Source organism: Gossypium arboreum, chromosome 3 (assembly GCF_025698485.1).
Source record: "Gossypium arboreum isolate Shixiya-1 chromosome 3, ASM2569848v2, whole genome shotgun sequence".
NCBI classification, from domain to species: Eukaryota; Viridiplantae; Streptophyta; class Magnoliopsida; order Malvales; family Malvaceae; genus Gossypium; species Gossypium arboreum.
The window spans coordinates 41,456,840-41,478,886 of NC_069072.1; the positions used below are offsets into that span (position 1 = coordinate 41,456,840).

The 22,047-nt window shown below is 32.0% G+C and overlaps 1 protein-coding gene and 1 long non-coding RNA gene across 2 annotated transcripts; both read left to right on the forward strand.

Moving 5' to 3' along the window:
- Positions 1–562: 562 nt before the first annotated feature.
- LOC128290317 (uncharacterized) lies at positions 563–21,191 on the forward strand. Its single transcript, XR_008280055.1, has 2 exons — positions 563–612; positions 20,948–21,191. It is a non-coding gene; the product is annotated as an uncharacterized LOC128290317 (long non-coding RNA).
- LOC108465133 (NEDD8-activating enzyme E1 regulatory subunit AXR1) lies at positions 9,305–15,294 on the forward strand. Its single transcript, XM_017765449.2, has 14 exons — positions 9,305–9,481; positions 9,663–9,835; positions 9,938–10,101; positions 10,350–10,460; positions 10,674–10,753; positions 10,979–11,129; positions 11,220–11,313; positions 11,818–11,906; positions 12,906–12,979; positions 13,064–13,226; positions 13,750–13,835; positions 14,312–14,395; positions 14,476–14,656; positions 14,746–15,294. The coding sequence occupies exons 1-14, from the start codon at positions 9,444–9,446 to the stop codon at positions 14,830–14,832; spliced, it is 1,575 nt and encodes a 524-aa protein (XP_017620938.1). The 5' UTR covers positions 9,305–9,443; the 3' UTR covers positions 14,833–15,294.
- Positions 21,192–22,047: the final 856 nt, after the last annotated feature.

Consider the following 22,047-nt stretch of genomic DNA (forward strand, 5'->3'; position numbering starts at 1 on the left):
GTGAAAGAGTGATTTGGTAATAAATCTGCTTGGGACACCAGCAGTAACGGGACTTTGGAAAATCACCATAAATTGTGGGAGATAAGTTACAAGCTGTATAAATTATGTAATTAAAGCTTAATGAGTCTAGTTTTAAATGGAATAAACGAGAACATATTTTGAATTCTGTACAATAAGAAATTTGATTCGTAATGAATAGTGGTCAGATTAGTCAAACAGTGAAACATGGGAAACTTTAAGAAAAATCTGGTATTGATTGGCCAAACCAAAAATTCTGAAAATTTTATGGATAGAATATATATGAGTTTATTTTCAGGGAAAATTAACGGCAGTTGATTTGGAGTTTCGTAGCTCCAGTTATAAATAATTTAGTGACTGTTACTCAGGAAGACAGCTTGCAGTGAAATTATGATTATGTGGTAAACATTGACAAAAATTTGTTAATGAGTTGCTTATTGATTTCTTATAAGCTTATTATGATCTGTAGGTGTGGTTGGCAGAATATTGTAAGGGGTTAATACATAGTTCGTATTTGAATAGTTGATTAATGTGTTAGTAATCCAATTGTAGGCGGTTTGTGTGTGGATCTCGTCAGCATATCGTCGCAAACAGGTGTGTAACTAACACCCTCTTATAGACTAGATCGGCACAAGCCGAAAAGCCGAAAAGTCGGTATTTTGAGATCTTGCGAGTGTGTGAATGCTCATGAGATTAATAGTTTGATGTATATGGTAAATTAAAGTGATAAGACTGCAGAGTGCACGATTCTGTGCATTTCGATATTTTTGGGCTTAATGGGCAAAAAACGGGATAATGGGCCAACGGGCCCAAATTGGTAAGAAAATGCAGTAAGTGTTTCTGATCGTACGTAAATGGCTATGTTATGTATGAAAACCTTAAGAATAGTTAAATTACTTGAATACCCCTATGTATGCAAAATTACCATTATACCCCTAGAGTTACTTTTGGTGAAAAGCATGACGATCGATTACGTATGATGTATGCCATGATTATATATCTGTTGCATGGGGACTTGGGTTATACTATGGAGGAAGCGTCCTGGTGGCTATGCCACAATTATCTGATCTAGTGGCTCTGCCACATATATCTGTTCTAGTGGCTATGCCACGATTATCTGATCTGGTGGCTCTGCCACATATATCTGTTCTGGTGGCTCTGCCACAATATCTGTATCTGGTGACTTCGTCACAATATCTGGCAACCTGGCTGCGATTTTTGTGGTGTGTAACGGTTGGGTGGGTCGAGTAGTCTCCCCACATGGTGTAAGGCTGGTACGGGGGTGTTATGGATGAATCTGGGTTGGGTTTCTGCATAAACATGTAATATCTGTTCTGTTTTGTTATGGGCCTATGGGCTTTATTCAATTTGCATCGGGCTAAGGCCAACTTATTCTATTTCGTGGTTTGAGTGATATAGGCTATGGTTGGGTTAATTTACACTGAGTTTCCCAAACTCACCCCTTTTATTTTCATCCACGCAGTAATCCCCAACCATAGTGGGCTTGGAGTCTGTGAGGAATTTGGAGTGGCCACCCGCTTACGAAAGTTTGATTTTCTTCGGTGAATTGGACATCCTTTTATTTACGTTTGAAGTTTTGGGTTTTTAAATGTAATAAGGCCGCTTAATTATTTTTGATAGGTTTTAATATGTATTACTAAGATAGGTATTACTTATTTTAACTGTTGAAATTGGATAGCTTTAGGACGCGTTTTCAAAAACAACAATTGATTTCAAAATAACACGACAACAAGCAAAGCTTCCCCAATAAAAGTATTTTCCAAAATTAATCACTTTTCCTAAAAATGACTTAATCAAATCGGTTTCCTAGAAATATCCATGACGTTAAGGTGTGGCAATGGCGGTATGCATGTATAGGATTGGATCCGAAGGGAGCTTGGTACTTAAGCAGTCCGATGGACTCACCACATCTTTTCCGGTTTCCTACCTGGTGCACAGCTTCCATTCAATTTATCCTATAATGAAATTATCTTTTAAAACACTAAGTAAGTTTTTCTGGATCAACAATATAAAATGTTTTGAACGCTTCGATGTGGCATATCGGATCCGGTCATAACGTCTGGGCTGGGTTTGGGATTTTACATTAGACCTTGTAGGTCCATAATAGGGACACTATGATGTTGTTTGATTAGTTTTAAATGAAATTTTATAAACCGTACTTTTCGAAATGTCTGAGTATGTGTCCTATAATGCCTTGTACTTTGTCCCGGTCTCGAGTACGGGTAAGGGGTGTTACAGCCTAGCACATGGGCGTGCGAATTGGCCGTGTTGATAAGTCAGTATACCCTCCAATTTTCACACGGCTTGGTACACGGGAGTGTCTTCGACTTTGTGATGCAAGTTAGTATGTATGCCCTGTTTCCACACGGTCTATGACACGGGCGTGTCTACTAGCCGTATGAGGCACACGGCCTGTTCACACGAGCGTGTGACCCTTGGAATGTTAAAATTTTTCTAAGCTTCCAAAATTTTCATATGTTGTCGGTTTAGTCCTGAACCACTTCTAAAGCATTTTTAAGGCCTCATAGGCCCTGATTAGGGACAATATGATTGTATTGAATGATATTTGTATATGAATGTATGAGATTTGGATATTAAATGATATGTATTGATTGGTAATACCTCGTAAGCCTACTCCTGCGATGGATAAGGGTTAGAGGTGTTACATTTTCTCTAATAATCCTTATTAGTTATGTTCTTTCCACATAATTCCAGTTGAGAACTAATTTTGAAAAGTTTTGAATTGTATTCACTTACAGTCTTAAAATCTTGCAACCGTAAGTGCATCCAATCATAATGAGCTTTAGGGATGATAACCGTCTTTTGATGGTCAAATCGTTCTTTCAAATTTTTCCACAACTCAAGAAGGTCTTTTATAGTGAGATATTCCACTTTTAATCCTTCATGTAGATGATGACGGATGAAAATTATTACTTTTGATTTGTCTTGGTTAGATGCTTCTTTATTTGCTACTATAGTATTCCCTAAACCTTTAGCATTTAGGTGAATTTCAGCATCTAACACTTATGACAAATAATTTTTGCCTGAAATGTCTAGGGCGGCAAATTCAAATTTGGCAAGATTTGATATTATGATCACTAAAAGAAACTAAAAGAATTAGTAAAATAAAAGTAATCAAATTCTTTGTCAAATGTAATTATAATAATGTATTTAAGAATGAAAATATGAAATAGTATAAAACAATTTGTGATATAAAATTTAGGATTACCTTAAGTCAATAAAGAAATTAAATTTGATTCCTCCCGAGAACTTTAAGTAAATCGCTGCACAAGTTTGAAACCCTCTTTTTTGGTCAATTTTGGGGTAGCCAAGCAACCAGTTTGAATACTAGGTTAGAAAAATAATGAAAGTAATTTCACATGAGATTAGAAAGGGATAGAAAGTAATTGAGGTATGGGTTTCAATTTTGGGAAGGGGGTATCAAATGAAAAATAAGAACGAGGTGGGTTTAGAAAAAAAAAATTGAGAATCGTGCTGCATTTTAGAATAAAGAGAGATGGAGAGAATAAAAAATAAAGAAAGCAATAGAGAATATACCTTATTGATCAAATAGATGATTACAATACTTCATTAGAGTCTCTATTTATAGGTATAAAAGTATAAAAAAATAGAGATCTAATTTAAAGTACATCAAAACTTTATCTTGATCATAATATTCATAATAATTTTAATATTTTTGTTATATGCTCATTTTCTTGATGTATCTTTATTTTGGTTAAATTAATTGTATTTTTATAATGTAAACCTCAGTAAATTAGTTTTATTTAAATTCAATTATGACGTTAGTTTTATGAACTTCAAAATTTTTAGATTAGTTTTATACTTATGATTCTTTATCATTATAGACATTAATTGTTTTGATTAGTTACTCATTTGAATAATAGATTAAATATACTTTATTATATAAAAATTTAAACAGACAACGGATTGTTCTTTTGATGTAAACTAATGCTAGCTATGTTTGTGTTTATTGATTAATACAAAATTTTATTACAAACCAATAAAAGTTCGCAATAACTGATTATCAAAATCGAATTCATAATTTTCACTCTTAAAGAGTATGCGGGTTGAAGTTATAGAGATAGACGCCAAACTAGAAATTATTTTTGAAGTTAGATTTAAATTATATATTTTATGATAACAAAAATTAATTTTATTATTTTAATAAATAATATTTTATAATTTTAAAAAATTAAATCAAAATTTTATCATTTTGGGAGCTAAAGTATAATTTTATCATTATTAATTTAAAATTTTATAAATTATAAAAAGACCTAAATAAATAAATAAAATTCATTTTAGGGGGCCAGGGTCCTGTCAACCTCTGACTTCGCCGTTAAACATGAACTATTAAATGGACATAATTAATTTCACAATTTATCAACCATTTTACTTTTAACAATTTAAAAATAATTTCCAAAATTTACCATTCACCTTAAAAATCATAGTTTTATCTGTATTAATTTAATGTTTACTAATTAATAATTAATAGGTAAATAAATAAAATCTCTTTCATAATTTTATTACTACTTCTAAATTTGTATTCGTATAATTTGCATCATTAGTTGCACTTTGAAATATGAGTTGTTGACATTAATATAAAAATTAGTATAATTTACTAAAATTAAGAAAATGTAATGTGATATATTAAGTTGGCACAAATCAAAAGGCGGTTAATTATTTGTCAAAAAAGTATATGAAGGATAAATTAGGTTGATTGATATACTCACTATTATGAACATGGATTTCAAAATTGAAGACTATTACAAACTTTTAGAACTGTTCATGAGTCGGGTTGGGTTCAATTAAAATTCAAACTGTTTGTTAGGCTTGGTCGGCCTGAAAAATGGGTCTGAATTTTTGCCCAAGTCCAATCTAGATAAAAATACTAAAATTTGGGCTGATCTGCTCAGCATATTAATTTTATATTATTTTTATATAATTTTAAAAATATATAATGCATCAAAAATACTAAAAATTAAAATAAATATTTCCCAACAAATTGAAAATAAATTTTAAAAATATGTATACTTAAATAATCCTAAGATAAATGCAACTTAATAAGCAAATATCTCTAAAATAATAACAAAATTAACAAATATATTTAAAATAATAACAAAATTAACAATAAAATAAGCTTTATACAATATTCCAACAATAACAACAAAATAGTAGTAACATAATAGTAAAATAGAGAGAAAACAACAAGAAAATAGTATTAAAAAAGTATATTTTTTTTGTCCTTCAGTGAATTCAGGCCGGGCTAGGCCATGCAAAAAATGACTTACCCAAGACCCTGCCCGTTTTTTAAATGAGTCTTATTTTTTTATCCAAGCCCATTTTTTGGGCTTATATTTTTGCCCAAACTCCTCCCACATTTCTGGCGAGCCTTCAGACTGAGCCGGATGGCATAACCCATGATCAGGTCTAATTATGAACAATGCTCAAATACAAAAGGATATTTCACAAATATGTTAATCAATTTATGGATTTTAAAAATAATTGAGCTAAGGAAGCAAAAAGGAATGTACGAAAAAGGATTTGTATAATTTATATTATAATTTATTATTATATTTTATGTAATTTACTTCCCTTCTATCTAATTACTAAAAATAATCACATATTTTTATGTTATATTTTGCCTAATAATATTATTTATGAGTTTTGACAAATTTCTTAATAAATAATATGTTTAAAGTTTTTTATCATATTATTAATAAGAAAATGTACAATATTTAATATTTTAATTCACAGATGCAATCATTTTGTATATCGCAGAGGTACGAAATTACTATTCATATTATTCTAAATAAATATATAAATTTTAAATAGCATAATATTTACTCTAATATCAATTATCATTTTTGAAAATTTAATTTTTCATTATTATGTTTAAAATTTTAATCATTTTAATTGTAAAACTTTAACATATAAAAGAAATTACATGAAGTAATGTAATAAAATTTAATTATTAAATGGATTAATAAAAATATTATATTATATTAAAGTTATATATTAAAAATTAAGTAACTCTTGTTGTGCAATATTTACACGAAGTTAAAAAAAAAAATAGCAATGAGGACAAAATTGGAAGAATGCCCTCCTGGGGAAGCATTTTCCCCAGTCAAAATATAAGGGTCCAGTGAGATTGGAAAGAATGGTGCATCTTGGCCGAAAAGCAGCTTCATCGCAATGCACTGGCGTCCCAGTAGCATCCAAACGAAGAAAGGGCGAGGCCTATGCATGTGTCATGAGTTTCTTCAATACTGACCATCTTCACAAACAACCCAATGTTATGAATATTGTGCTTGGAAAAATACGGAAATTACATATATAAGGTGATTAACTATATGTTATTAATTATTATTATAAAAGGCTAGTTGAAATTAAAAATGATTAACTTCAATTTTAAATAAAGAATAGCACAAATATGTGTAGATAATCTAGTAACAAATTTTTAATTGATGATGTATGATTAAAAATTAAGGTTAATGTGTATATATTAACATTATGGTCCCAAATTAAACATACATATCTTTTTACATCCCACCTTCAGGAAAAAAAGCCACATTCATTAAATTACTCACGTGTTAATTTGAAATATCAATATTTCAAGATATTGATAGATTTAAATACACTTTCGCATCTATTTTTTAATGAATTGATATCACAAATTCTAATTTATTAACTTTTATATAATATTTTTACATTTTGATAAGTAGGATTAGACTTCGTCATATTAAAATAAATTAATACATTACTATTTTTGAAATGATTTGTTTTTCAAATTTAATGAATTCGATATTTTAATTAAATAATTTTTGTTATTATACATTATAAATAAATTCATTATCGTAGAAAGTGGGCCACGGTTAATTTTTCTTTGAAATAAAATAGTGGTTGAATGTAATTGATATATGTTCATGAGATGAGACGACTTATTATACTTTGGCAACATATAACCAATTTTTTTTTTCTTTTTTGGGGAGTTAGTGATATCTATCTATCTACATAAATTTATGCGGTTGATTTTTCTTTCGCGCAGTAACTTAGCAGTTTCCAGCACAACTGTTGTGGTGCATCTCAAGTTCATCCATAAAAAATTATTTTAGTGCATTGTTGGATTATTTGTTTGATTGAAATTTTTATTGATTTGCATGACTCATAATTAATGTTTTATGTGAAAATTATTTTATGATATATTACTATTTTAAATAGAATTGAATAAATTGATTAAGATTTAAATAAGTTAAAAGATTAAAGTATTTTTAAATATAATTGGTATTTGAGTTTTTGATGCTAAACGGTAGAGAATTTCAAATGGTATAACCTTTATTCATATCTTTATTCAAAGAGAAGGATGTAAAAAGATTTCCATTCACATTGATAATTTGGAAGTGGTCAAAGTTCTTCAAGATATTCATACGAATGAATTAACTTTAGCCTTGGTTAGAAGAATTCACATGATCTTACAAACTTTGGAGCAATGGGAAATCAAGCATTTCCCATATAGAGGAATCAAGTTGTGGACAGTCTTGCAAAAATGGCTTTAGAAGATAATTCAGCTTTACAAGTATTTGCAAAAATTCTAGAAGAGATAGCGGTGTTTGTTGAAAATTGATAGAGTTTCAAACTTTCCTATTATAACTGTTTAATATGTTTTGTTTGTTTTTTTCACAAAAAAAAAAGTATTATTTCGAAAATTGTAGCTTAATAAAAAAATTTAATTTTGACCTTTAACTGTTATGGAAACATAAAATTTAGATATTGATATGTTTATATAAATAAATATATATATATATAAAACAACTTAGTTGAAATAATAAGATGCCAAAGTTACCTCTCTTTTGAAATTATTTTGTTTTAAAATATAAAAAGTTGTGTGTATGCAAGTTAAATCATGTTAATATTGATCCACCCAAAGGAGGTTAATATTTAATAAAATTACACATGCAATTTTGGTAATAAATATGTGACAATTATTCAATTTTGCATGTAAGTAATAAATCAACCCAAATGAAGTTTTATTATTCAATATGTTCTTATTGCCTGTGTTTGATTACTACGCCAAAATATCACTTCCAAGTTAATATTTTTGTCTAAATATTAATAGAGTACTCAGATATCTTGAGATGGATTTACCTTTATTCAATTTCTTTTAGTTTAAATTTGAAGTCTCATGTGGGCTTATTTTGTTTGATTTGACTATTATTATAGTGGCCAACATAATTGCATGCAGTGAAACATTCACAGCCATTATGTCGAAAACATTATTCAATAATGTTAGTGACTAAAATAGAAAATTTAAAACTTAAATGACTAAAACAAAAACAGCTAATAGTTGGGTGACTATTTTTATAATTGACCTAAAAAATGCCATAGTTCTTTGTGCTCTTCGTTAATTTGAAATTTATACTCTATACTTTTATTTTTATGAATTTAATCCCTTTAATTTTCATATTTTAAAATTCAGGTCTAACTATTAACATTATTAGAGTTATTTTATTAAATTGAGATTAATTACAATGTCATTTGTTTAGTTACATTGCTACTATGTGAGTGTTTTTATTTTAAAATATCACACCAATAAATTTATCAAAAAAATTAATTGTATTAACAATTAGACCTGAATTTTGAAATAAAAAAATGGATGAGTAAATTTCTAGAAATTAAAATAGAGGACTAAATTCCATTTGTGTAAATAGTACATGAACCTACGACATATTTTTTAAAAAAACGGCAAAAAGATCTCTCCGGTCTCTCTTAGTTTTGGAATTGAGAAAATTGGTCTCTCTCAAAAAAATTAGATCAAATTAATCCTTATAAATTTTGAAAGTGAGTAACTAAGGACAATTAATTACAAGTTAATGTTTTTAATCAATTGTACATGATTTTGATTAGTATAATAACAAATTTAGCTTGCAAAGTTTACACATTCCGTTAATTTGGTTCTAATTTAATAAATTTATCCTACAACATTTGTGTAAATTTATAAATATTGAGGCTGAATTTGTTAAATTTTTAGAATTAAGTCCAAAATGACATAATATATAAACAATGAAGGCTAAATTTATTATCATAACAATAAAAATTATGTAAAGTTGATGGGAGACATTAACTTTATGATTAATTGTACTTAGTTGCTCTCTCTTAAAATTGATAGGGATTAAATTGGTTAAATTTTTAATTTGCTCAATCAAATTAAGAGGGATGAAAAAGGTCTGTTTACCAAAAAACAGCATATAGCAAATTTTGGTATGCCAATCTAAACGACGCGTTTCAATATCCTCACCTTTGTGTCATTAAAACATACATAGACAGACCGGTGCGTGGTCTATGCGCACTGCGTAGTAAGGAAGCGAAGAAGCAAATTGAAGCTAACAATGGCGGAGCCTAAAACCAAATACGATCGGCAGCTCAGGTAACCTCTCAATTATGTTCCTTTTTCTTTGTTCTTCTTTATGAGATTTTCCATCTCTGCCGAAGGGTGAGAAATGCTTTGAAGAATTCAAGTCCTAATATATTTTTCCTCGGGAATACTTTAAGTTTCTTTGCCTATTTGCAATATCAACAACTTTCTTTTCTTTGAAAAAAATTGGAAGGATCTGGGGTGAACAAGGGCAAGCAGCTCTAGAGAAAGCGAGCATATGTTTACTAAATTGTGGGCCAACTGGTTCTGAGACTTTGAAGAATCTTGTCCTTGGTGGTGTCGGAAGCATTACTATAGTCGATGGATCTAAGGTTGAATTCGGCGACCTTGGAAACAATTTTATGGGTAAGTTTCAATATGTTTTCCTTTTCCTTTTCATGTTTTCATTGTCTTTTTTGTTTTTTGGTTTTAAGCTTGACTTCTTTTTTGGGAATTGTTGTGGGTCAGTGGATGACTCAAGCCTTGGTCAGTCAAAAGCCAAATGTGTTTGTTCCTTCCTCCAAGAGCTAAACGATGCTGTTAAAGCTAAGTTTATTGAAGAGTATCCCGAGGCTTTAATCGACACCAACCCCTCTTTTTTTTCTCAGTTTACCTTAGTTGTTGCCACTCAGGTAAGGAATCTTTCCGTTTCATAACTTTCACCGATGAACTTCACTGTTAGGTACTCTTTTTAGGCCGCGAGTGGTTACTTCAAAAGTTTATTGTTTAAGTTTGGTTTCATTGTTGTCTATGTGTGCAAAGCCTATTTGGAATTAAGATGGATTTATTCCTAACTTTGCGATGCTTTGTTTCTTAGAAGAGCTATTTGATTCTATGTTTCCTTATGAACTTGTTCCTTTCAACTATGTTGTTGTTTCAGCTGGTGGAAGAATCTATGGTGAAGCTTGATAGAATTTGTAGACAAGAAAATGTGATGTTGATTTTTGCTCGCTCCTACGGCCTAACAGGTTTAGTTCGAATCAGTGTGAAGGTAACATGTTCTTGGCATTGACTATCTCACCATGGTGACATCAATATCTCACTGATAAAGCTGAATATCAGCAAGAACAAATCTTGAAAATCGTTTGAACTTATATAGGCCTAGAGGAAATGGATGGTTATTTAATATTTTTCAAGAGTTTAGTATATAGGTAACAGGCAAAGGAAATATCTCGAAATGATGATCAAGTTTTGCTTGTGGCAGGAACACACTGTAATTGAATCAAAGCCTGACCATTTTCTAGATGACCTTCGGTTAAATAATCCATGGCCTGAGTTGAGAGGGTATCGATCATTTATTTTCCTTTCCTATTTTGATTAATGTTCTACTCTTTCTCAGTTCATATTTTGTCCTCAAAGGATTTTTATATTTTATGCAATGATGTCCCTTTTCTTAATTCTTTTACCTCTAATTTGCTTTTGCAAAATATTTGAGTATTTTTTGAACCTATAAGCTTATATGCTTTGTTTTCCTTGATTGGAGTTCTGACTGGCATTTACATATGATAGGTTTGCTGAAGCTATTGACCTAAATGTGCAAGATCCTGTTGCTCATAAACACATACCATATGTTGTCATCCTTGTCAAGATGGCCGATGAGTGGAAGACAAGCCATGGAGGTACTCTACCATCAACCAGAGAACAGAAAAGAGAGTTCAAGGTTCACAAATTTCTGTATTTTTTGTCTCTTAGATTTTAATTCTTCTGGTTTATGTCTGTGAGATTTAAGTTCTGTTCTTGGACGTTTTAGGAACTTCTCAAAGCCAGGATGGCTGCGATGGATGAAGACAACTATAAAGAAGCTATTGATGCCTCCTTTAAATTGTTTGCTCCTCAAGGAATCAGTAAGTTTGTCTTAGCAGAATCATGGGTCAAAACTTTTGGATGGTTAAAGGATTTCCATAGAAACCTCTCTGTCTTATATGGAAATAGAATGAAAAACATATTTGGTTTATAGAAGATTCCATTACTTCAATAGCCTTGGACCATGTAATCCATCTAACCAAACCCTGGCAACACTTTTTATCTGGGATGAGTTGGTTTTAATCTCATACATTTTATTTATGAGGGCAAGGATTTGAGGTGCCTTTCTCTTTGTTCTTAGTAATACATCACTTCCTACATATTTGGAAAAGAACTTAATTGATGTGAAATAAACTGAGTGGGGAAAGTATCCTTTGTATGGTTTGTTAGACATTTTATTTTATTGATGAAGCTTCTTTGTGCAATTGCCATGCGGTATGCTTTACATTAGTTTAGTTGTTTCTGTGCTGAGTAGGCATCATCCTTGAAAATAAAATACTACTTTGGCTGGTGGTTAACGACCCCACCCCCTTTTTCAATCTCAGGTTCAGATTTGCAGCAGATAATTAATGATAGCTGTGCTGAAGTTGGTTCTAGTTCTTCTGACTTTTGGGTGATAGTAGCAGCTTTGAAGGTTGGTGATTTAAAAGTTAACTCGCACTTGCTATAACCTCAATTAATTATTTACTCATGCACCTTACTGTTGCTGACCTGGCATTGTTCACTATGACACTCATAATTTGTTCTTAGAACAGACACTTGTCTGTTGATACATGTATGGAATGGTCATAAACCCTATGGACTTTCTGAAAACCATCATGGATGGTGGCTAAAGTGAGCTTTTCTCATTTTATAACCAGTGAAGCTTATTTGCAGAGCTGATTTGTTTCTCAGAATGATTTTTTTATGTGGGTCTACATATATATGGCTTAAGATGTATAATAAACTCTAAAGTTAGTCTAGTTTATCTACAAAACATGAAAATTTTCTATTGATTAATATGCATGATTTTTTTGTGGTCCATGTTTGTTGTTAAATACTAAAATGTTAAGAAGTATAGAGTTTGGTAATATCTTTCTTACTAGTAAAGGTATATCTAATGAAAAAAGTGAAAATTAAAAAAATAAATAAAGGGAACTTCAATCAGGCAGGATTTTCTGTGCCTATCAGCTTATAGAAAAGCTCGACTCAGAGCACCAGGCATCCGAAAGTGTCTAAGGTGCAACGTGCAGGTGTGTTTAGGCACACACCTTGACAACACTGATTTGAATTAATTGTCAACTTTTTATTGTCTGATTTCTTCATTGAGTGGCACCATTTATGGGAAGTGTCTCTTGCATGACTGTTGGTGGGAAGTAAGAGAGTTGTGGAAATTTGTCTTCAGTGGCATGGTGTTTGCTTTATTTATGTTCTACAACCAAATAAGGTTATTGGTGATATAATTTAAACCTGCTTTTTCCATGTGCAATTCTTTGTGATATTACTTTGGCTATTTACAGTTGCTTAAAGATTATTGAATAATGAATATATAATCAAATTCCATTCTGCTATAGATATTTCTGTTTTCCTTTCAATTTAAATCTATTCAAGCTCCTACATGTTTCTCTCCATTGCCGTTGTGAACTTCATGCAGGAGTTCATTGCAAATGAAGGTGGTGGGGAGGTACCACTTGAGGGGTCGATACCAGATATGACATCTTCAACTGAGTTAGTGATTGCTCCCTACAAAATTTCTTGCATTTCCTTTCTCTAAAATCAAGGCTAACTGCTTTATCAATTTTCTTGGTTCAGGCATTATGTAAACTTGCAGAAGATCTATCAGGCTAAATCTGAGGCTGATTATCTTGTTCTTGAAGAACGAGTTAGGAATATTCTTAAGAAAATTGGTAGAGATCCACATAGTATCCCTAAGGCAACGATAAAAAGCTTCAGCAAAAACGCTAGAAAGCTCAAAGTAAGTGTGCTATATTACATCTGTTTGCAATTTGATGGTTCAATCTATTGCATGTATCCTCGCTGACATGAGAAGCACTTCAATGGTATAAAATGTCGTTATCATTCATTACAACGCGGATGAGGCAAGTTTGGTGCCTATAACATACCTAACTCTTCCCGGAGGACTTAAGTGGATCTTTATTGTACTTTGCTGAATGCATTTTGTTCCAGGCTTATTTTCATTATTTTTCTATTAGTTTGGATCTTCCTGCCCATAAATTTTTGTTATCACTTATCAGCATCCTGCCTATATGAATAAAATCTTGTGCAATATGTTATGCATTGATGATTCCAAAGAGATCACAGTGAGTCATACCCTTTTTGGATTAATCCCTCATCTTACTTGGCATATACAGGCAAAACCTAAAAAACAAAGCAGAGTTAATTTCCTGTTTTTGACTGATTATGTCCAATAAGTTCTCATTCATTTATTGCTCTTTGACTTGGTGCCATCACTGAGATATTGTAATCTTTACTTATAGGTTTGTAGGTATCGCTCCATTGAGGATGAGTATAATAATCCATCTCCTGCTGAGCTGCAGAAGTATTTAACCGATGAAGATTACAGGTTCACGGACTTAAAATTTTACTCTTCCGAATGTTAAAACTTATGTGCATCATTCAATCCCCATTCTCTCCCTTTTACTGAATGTTAATATATTTAATCAGCTTTTGGGTATATATTATATATATTCTTTTATATGATGGTAACTTGCTACGTGAAGATAATATCTGTTATATAAAATGCTTCAAGTGAGGCTCCATTTATTGGTGCTTTTTCTTTTTGGTATTTTCCTCTTGTTTTCAGTTTCTTTTTTCTCTTTCTATTGAGAAAAGGAAGAAATATCAACCAAAGGAAACCTAACTAAAATTTTTCTGATGATCTGTGTAATGTTGTAGTGACAAAGTGGGCCCTTGATTTATGATTGTGTTTAATATATTGTTTCTGATTGTTGATCTGCAAAATTATGATTTTGATTTGCAATTCAAATCATGTTGATGTGTCTTGGTTACAAAAAATGGTCTCGTGTCTATATATTTCAGTATTGCTGTGGGATTCTATATTCTTCTAAGAGCTGTTGATCGCTATGCCGCAAATTTTAACCACTTTCCGGGACAGTTTGTTGGGTAAGCCTAATTGGTAGTTTTTCTTTCTTTTGGTGTCAACTTGAGGTTTGTGATCTAACTAAGTGGTTAATATGTTGCAGTGGATTGGATGAGGATATATCTCGGCTAAAAACGACAGCTGTTAGCCTACTTAATGATTTGGGTTGTAGTGGCTTAACATTGACGGAGGATCTTATTAATGAAATGTGCCGATTTGGTGCTGCGGAGCTCCATGCTGTTGCTGCCATCATTGGTGGAATTGCATCTCAAGAAGTCATCAAGGTATAGCATTTGATTCTTTGGTCAGCTGTGTTTCAAATTCATGAAAAATGAAATTACATAGTTTTACGCGACTTTTGTGTTCGTTGCAGCTTATAACAAAACAGTTTGTTCCCATGACTGGCACCTTTGCATTCAATGCGATTGATCACAAGTCCCAATTGTTGAATCTGTGTTAAGAGAACTTGAAGCAAAGCAATTGTTTGAAGCCCAACGGGACTATTCATCTCATCTGGTGCAAACTACCTCATGTAATGTCGATTTCAAGAGAAGAAGTGTTGGGAGTGGCAAATTCGGTTGGGAGATGGGATAACAAATTATTTGCAGGCATATCTTTGGTGCTCCATTTATAAAAAGATGATTTTTGGGATTGAGGCAGTCTTTTGTATCTTAACAAGGAAGACATACCCTACTATATTCTCTACTTAAATGAACAAATTTGTAGCAATGCTTAGGTTTTAGCATTCTCCTTTTCCTCGCCTCTAATTTTTCCCGTATATAACAACATTAAAAGGAATAGGTTTAAGTATGCCCCCAGTCTTTGTACTCTAAAAACTTTTCAAAATCAAAGTCCAATTTGTAATCTTGTTAATGGACTTCTTCAAAAGTATGATTTAGAAATTAAAGTCTAGTTGAGAACACCTTCAAATGTTGATTAACCGCATTTATCAATTGGACCGTTTTTTGTTTTTTGTTTTTTGAATTTAGCCGAGTGAGGATTAAATTCTTGGAATTAAAAGTTTATAAAGAAATAAAATTTTCAAAAGTCCAAAGAGTACAGGGACTGGGAGCATAATTAAATCAAAGACGTATATAGGTTGGCGATGAAGGCTATCCCGCTTGAACGTTGGAAAGATGGTGGGCATGGTGAGGAATATGTAGTGAAGCCTAAATGCAGGATCTGTAAGATAAAAATCCAAACTAGTGAAGGACAAATGTATGAATTACATAAAAGTGTTGGATTTGGAGAAAAATTTGTGAAGGATCCATCCAACTAAAACTGCACGTCTTCTAGTTTGCATTCATCATCGTTTTGGTGGGAGTTGTTTTGTTTAACTGCAATCGCATGCGGTTTCCTCATCAATAAATAATGTTAGGTTTATGTAGAGAAATTTATTACCTTGGGCTTTGGGGTATAACTTAAGATCACACCTCCATTTGCTTCTATCACTTGCATCTAACTAGGGGCGGAGCCAGAAAAAATTTTTAGGGGGGGCCGGATGAAATTTTAATTTTTTATAGTTTATATCTTTATAATTTATAAAGGATTAAATTGAATTTTTATAATTTTAGAGAAGGTCAAAGTATAATTTTACCTTTACTAATTTAAATTTTTTAAAAAATTTAAGAACTTAAAATATAATTTTACATTTTAGGGGCTGGCTTCGCCCTTGCATCTAACTAAACCCCCAATTAATTATAAAAAAAATGCAACCATTAAAAGTTGGTATACTCATTGGTCTAACCTTTAAGGTTTACTCAGAAAAAAAGGTGCAACCTATAAATTCATACTTTAGTATCTCTTTTTCTATTTTAGTACTTGAATAATTTTTGGTCACATGCATAAACTATTTTTTTCTCAAATTGATATTTTTATCAATTTAACCATTATTTAAACCCTTAAATCAATTTTTTTTTAAAAATCAATTAAAATTTACCACGTGGAAAAGAAGAAAAATTCTTTATATATATCTTTTTACTTTTTTTTTATTATTTTTTCCTACAAGTGTGAGTATTTTGAATTTAACGGTTTTAATCTAATTTTCAGAACCAAATTGATGGTTGAACCAATTAGGCCACCAATTCTTGGTTTGATTGGTTTGTCCGGTTCGATCAAATAGGTTATTAAAAATTCATAAAAATAAAAAAATAAAGAAAACCAATTCAACCAGTTTGTTTAGCTCGGTTCTATTGGTCTGTATTAGTTCGTGGGTCAATTGACTCAACCCCTATCTTTAGACCAGTATCCCGAATTGGTTCTCAATTCGATCTAATTTTGAAAACATTGGTTTCACTTTGATGAAAGAACTTTTCTAATCCTGTCATGTCGAGCAAGCAAGTGGTAAAGTTTGAAAATAATATTAATCGCTAACACATTGACCTTGGAATGGTGAGTTTTGAGCATTGTTCGCATTATCAAACGTTATAAATGAAGAAAAATAGAAAAAATAAAGAGTAAAAAATGTAAAAGAAAAAGAATATAAAAGAATTAAAAAAATATTTGTAAACTTTATACGCGGTGATAGTCTGTAATTGGCTAGAATTTTTTTAAACGGATATAATATTTTAGTATAAAATAGGTAATAGAAAAATAGTTTAGGTACCACTCGTAACAAAAAGAAAAGATTAAGTGTATAGTTTAGGTAATTTGTGGGTTAAACATTTTTTCTAAAGAAAAATTAAACTTGAGTTTGATTAATAGTTGGAGTCATGGAGATATCAACTTGAAAAGAAAGCAGTTTGGATATACCATTTGTGAAAAAAAACATCTAAATACCAAAATAAAGAAAAAAAATTGTAGTTCAAACACTGGTTAAACCTTTTGTGATTACCAAAATTATTTACGTTGTTTTACTTCAATCAATGATTAATTGATGCAGACAGATTATGAGAAAGTTCCATAGTTGATTTTAGGGCTGAAATAATGCCATTGTACTCAACACATGGAACATGAAATGCCCTTGTAAATGAAGTGGATGTTGATGATGCATATATATTTAAGTAGAACAATCCTAAGAATTTTCTTCCCCCTTTCAAGTTTTAACCACAGTAAATTCCATTTTATCCGCCAGGGACGAAATACATGCAAGGGTCCCTTTTACAGCAAACCTGGCTTCACATGTGAAAAGCTAGCATCAATGTGAGTCAAGATGTTGATGCTTCCATTCTTCATTTTTTTTTACTTTGCAAAGAAAAGGGCAGCTACTGGTTTGGGTTTCATTTATTGCATTGATTAGTGTCCAATTATCAAGTGGATGATGCAATGGGGTCTTAAGCTCAGACAAGCAGTGGTGGGTGGATTGAGATGTTGGCATTCATGGAGGTCCATAATCCATTCTCATGTCTCTACCTTATATTTGTCAATGAAATATTGAATCTAAGATTGAAATCTTCAGTTTCCTTTATTATATAAACTGCAGCATGTATGATAGCTTTTAACTCATTTGATTTATATTATCTTTTTAAACCATAAATTTTATGATAAATTCATGGTTGGAGTGCTAAAATCTATAAATTTTTTATTTATTTTGTTTAAACCTCTAAATTGCAAGGGCCCATTACATGAACATATCATGATTGCATGATTATGGGACACCAATTGGGTAGTATGAAATGGAGAGCTTAGTTGAGACAACTATGGTCCATCTTATAGGTGTTAATTATTTTTTCAGCAGTTGATGAATTTGTAGCAATATCTTTTCTATTTTTATGTCAATTTTAATCTTATTTTATTCACTATGACTGTACCCGTTATCGATTTATGGGAATATTCTCTCTTTTGGTGCAAACTCAATGTCTCTGATTTTTTTTTCTTTAAGAAAGAAAATAATATTACATTTAAAAGAAATGAACAATGATGAGGTTCATTTGATGAAATATCTTAATTGATTCACACCAAATTAATATCTCTTTATCTCCCACATCTATAATTTTCTGTATTGGCAAACAACTGCTTTAACAAATAGTGACTGATCTGTGCTGCTTCCACAGCAAGGGTGGGATCCCCATTGTTGTCACAGGTCATGGTGGTTGTAACACCCAAATTTTCGGGAATTCTGTGAATGTTGACATAGGTTTAATTATGTTAGTGGGCCTCTAGAAGGCCCAAGCTTAAGATAGAACCCGATAATTTTAGTTAATTTTTGTTCCATAAGAAAAAGGGGGTGAAATTATAAAATAGGACCTATGTAAAAATGTTTGACAATGCTATAGGCTAAATTGAAGTGGCCAAATAAATAGGAGTGCAAAATAGGAGGATTTGCATGACAAACCTCCCATTTTACATGAAGTGGCCAGCCATCATGTTGTTGTAGACAATATGAGCACTTGATATCCATAATTCATGGTACAAATTGATAATGGGTTAGGTAAATGTTCCATGATAATGGGTTGGGTAAATGTTCCATGATGGGCATTTCATGTCTTTTGTATTAAAGAATTAAATGGATTAAATCTGAAATTTTATTAAAAGAAAAAGGGGTGAAAAGAACAAAGTTTTGTCCATCTTTGTTCATCATAGCCGAAAGTTAGAGAAGAGAAAGGAGAGGAGAAAGCTCTTGAATGTTTGGTCACTTGGGGAAGAAAATTGAAGGTAAGTTCATGGTAGTTTGCTTCTATCTTGATGTTCATGAGTTCTTCTTGATTCTACCTTAACTCTTGAAGCATATTTTGGTTTTTAGTTGTGTTGTGAGCATTTAGTCATGAATTAAAATGAAGGAAATGGTTGTTGTTTCATATTCTTTTGATGAAAAATGGAAGATAGGTGAAGTTGAGCCAAACAAATGAGCATGCATGTGCCTTAGATGCTAAAGGGAAAAATAGGCTAACATGTTGTGCTTTAAAATGATGAAATGGAGATTATACTTAAGTAAAATCATAGATATGTGATGATTGATTGGTGATATACATGTTTAAATAACATGCATGCAAGTTATGTGTGAAAGAGTGATTTGGTAATAAATCTGCTTGGGACAGCAACAGTAACGTGACTTTGGAAAATCACCATAAATTGTGAGAGATGAGTTAGAAGGTGAATAAATTATGTAATTAAAGCTTAATGAGTCTAGTTTCAAATGAAATAAACGAGAACATATTTTGAATTCTGTACAATGAGAAATTTGATTCGTAATGAAGAGTGTTCAGATTAGTCAAATAGTGAAACATGCAAAACTTTGAGAAAAATCTGGTATTGATTGGCTAAACCAAAAATTCTGAAAACTTTATGTATAGAAGATATATGAGTCTATTTCCAGGGAAAATTAACGACACTTGATTTGGAGTTTCATAGCTCCAGTTATAAATGATTTAGTGACTGTTGCTCAGGAAGACAGCTTGCAGTGAAATTATGATTATGTGGTAAACACTGACAAAAATTTGTTAATGAGTTGCTTATTGATTTCTTATAAGCTTACTCTGATCTGTAGGTGTGGTTGGCCGAATATTGTAAGGGGTTAATACGTAGTTCGTATTTGAATAGTTAGATTAACGTGTTAGTAATCCAATTGTAGGCGGTTCGTGTGTGGATCTCACAAGAAATTGTCGCAAACAGTGTGTAACCGACACCCTCTCATAGACTAGATTGGCAAAAGCGAAAAGCGAAATGCCGAAAAGTCGGTATTTTGGGAATTTATGAAAAGTCTGAATGCTCGTAAGATAGTTGGGTTTGTATATTTGGTAATCTAAAGTAATAAACTACAATACACGCGATTTCGTACATTTTGATAATTTGGGCTTAATGGGCCAAAGATAGGTTCATGGGCCAACGGCCCAATTCGTAAGTATCTTGTGATAAGTGTTCGATAGTACGTAAATAGTTAGGATATGCATGAAAACCCTAAAATCAACTAAATTACTATAATACCCCTATGTATGAAAAATTACTGTTACACCCCTAGGCGCAAAATTACCATTATACCCCTAGGGTTACTTTTGATTGAAAAGCATGACGATCTGATTCTGTATGATGTATGCCATGATTATATATCTGTTGCTTGGGGACATGGGTTATATTATGGAGGAAGCGTCCTGGTGGCTATGCCACAATTATCTGATCTGGTGGCTCTGCCACATATATCTGTTCTGGTGGCTATGCCACAATTATTTGATCTAGTGGCTCTGCCACATATATCTGTTCTGGTCACAATTATCTGATCTGGTGGCTCTGCCACATATATCTGTTCTGGTGGCTATGCCACGATTATCTGATCTGGTGGCTCTGCCACATATATCTGTTTTGGTGGCTCTGCCACAATATCTGTATCTGGTGACTTCGTTGCAATATCTAGCAGCCTCGCTGCGATTTCTGTGGTGTGTAGCGGTTGGGTGGGTCGAGTAGTCTCCCCACATGGTGTAAGGCTGGTACGGAGGTGTTATGGATGAATCTGGATGGGGTTTCTGCATAAACATGTAATATCTGTTCTGTTCTGTTATGGCCCTATGGGCTTTATTCTGAATTCTGTTCTGGGCTAAGGTCAACTTATTCTATTTCTGTGGTTTGATCCGATATAGGCTATGGTTGGGTTAATTTACACACTGAGTTTCCCCAAACTCACCCTTTTATTTTCATCCACGCAGGTAATCCCCAACCATAGTGGGCTTGGAGCTATGAGGGAATTCGGAGTGGCCACCCGTTCTGAAAGTTTGATTTTCTTCTGGTGAACTGGACATCCTTTTATTTACGTTTGAAGTTTTGGGTTTTTAAATGTAATAAGCCCGCTTAATTATTTTTGATGGTTTTAATATGTATTACTAAGATAGGTATTACTTATTTTAACTGTTGAAATTGGATAGCTTTAGGGCGCGTTTTCAAAAACAACAATTGATTTCAAAATAACACGACAACAAGCAAAGCTTCCGCAATGAAAGCATTTTCCAAAATTAATCACTTTTCCTAAAAATGACTTAATCAAATCGGTTTCCTAGAAATATCCATGACGTTAAGGTGTGGCAATGGCGGTATGCATGTCTAGGATTGGATCCGAAGGAGCTTGGTACTTAGCGGTCCGATGGACTCACCACCCCTTTTCTGGTTTCATACACGGTGCATGACTTCCATTCACTTTAACCTATAATGAAATTATCTTTTAAAACACTAAGTAAGTTTTTCTGGATCAATAATATAAAATGTTTTAAACGCTTCGATGTGGCATGTCGGATCCGGTCATAACGTCTGGGCCGGGTTTGGGGTATTACAGTGGTGGTGGGGATTGAACATTATAGTTGAAAGTGACTCATATAAGTTGTTGGGCAGTGAAGGCTCTAGTGTCATTGCTGGTGGTGCATCATTTATCTTACGTTATTGAATTTTTTGATAATGCAATAAATAGTGATTATATTTCTTTAAAAGAAAAACTAAAGAGTGTTAAAATGAAAGAAACAATGTGGTTAAAACAAGAGCAAGAGGGTGGTTGAGCAGTGAATGATAGAAGAAAGCAGAGTTGCAAAGCGACAGCAAACTTCGCAACTCTTTTCATGTTTCTGTGCAGCAAGTTACAGCACCTATTTCTCACAGTTGTTTGGATTTGCACTTATTCTCACATTTTAATTGTTTTCGTCTTTTATTATTATTATTACTAGAAATGCAAATTAAAATAAAAAATAAATACAAAACTTTCAAAAATTAAAAATATAAAAGAATTCGTTAATAGAAAAATGATAAAGGAAAAAGGGTTAAA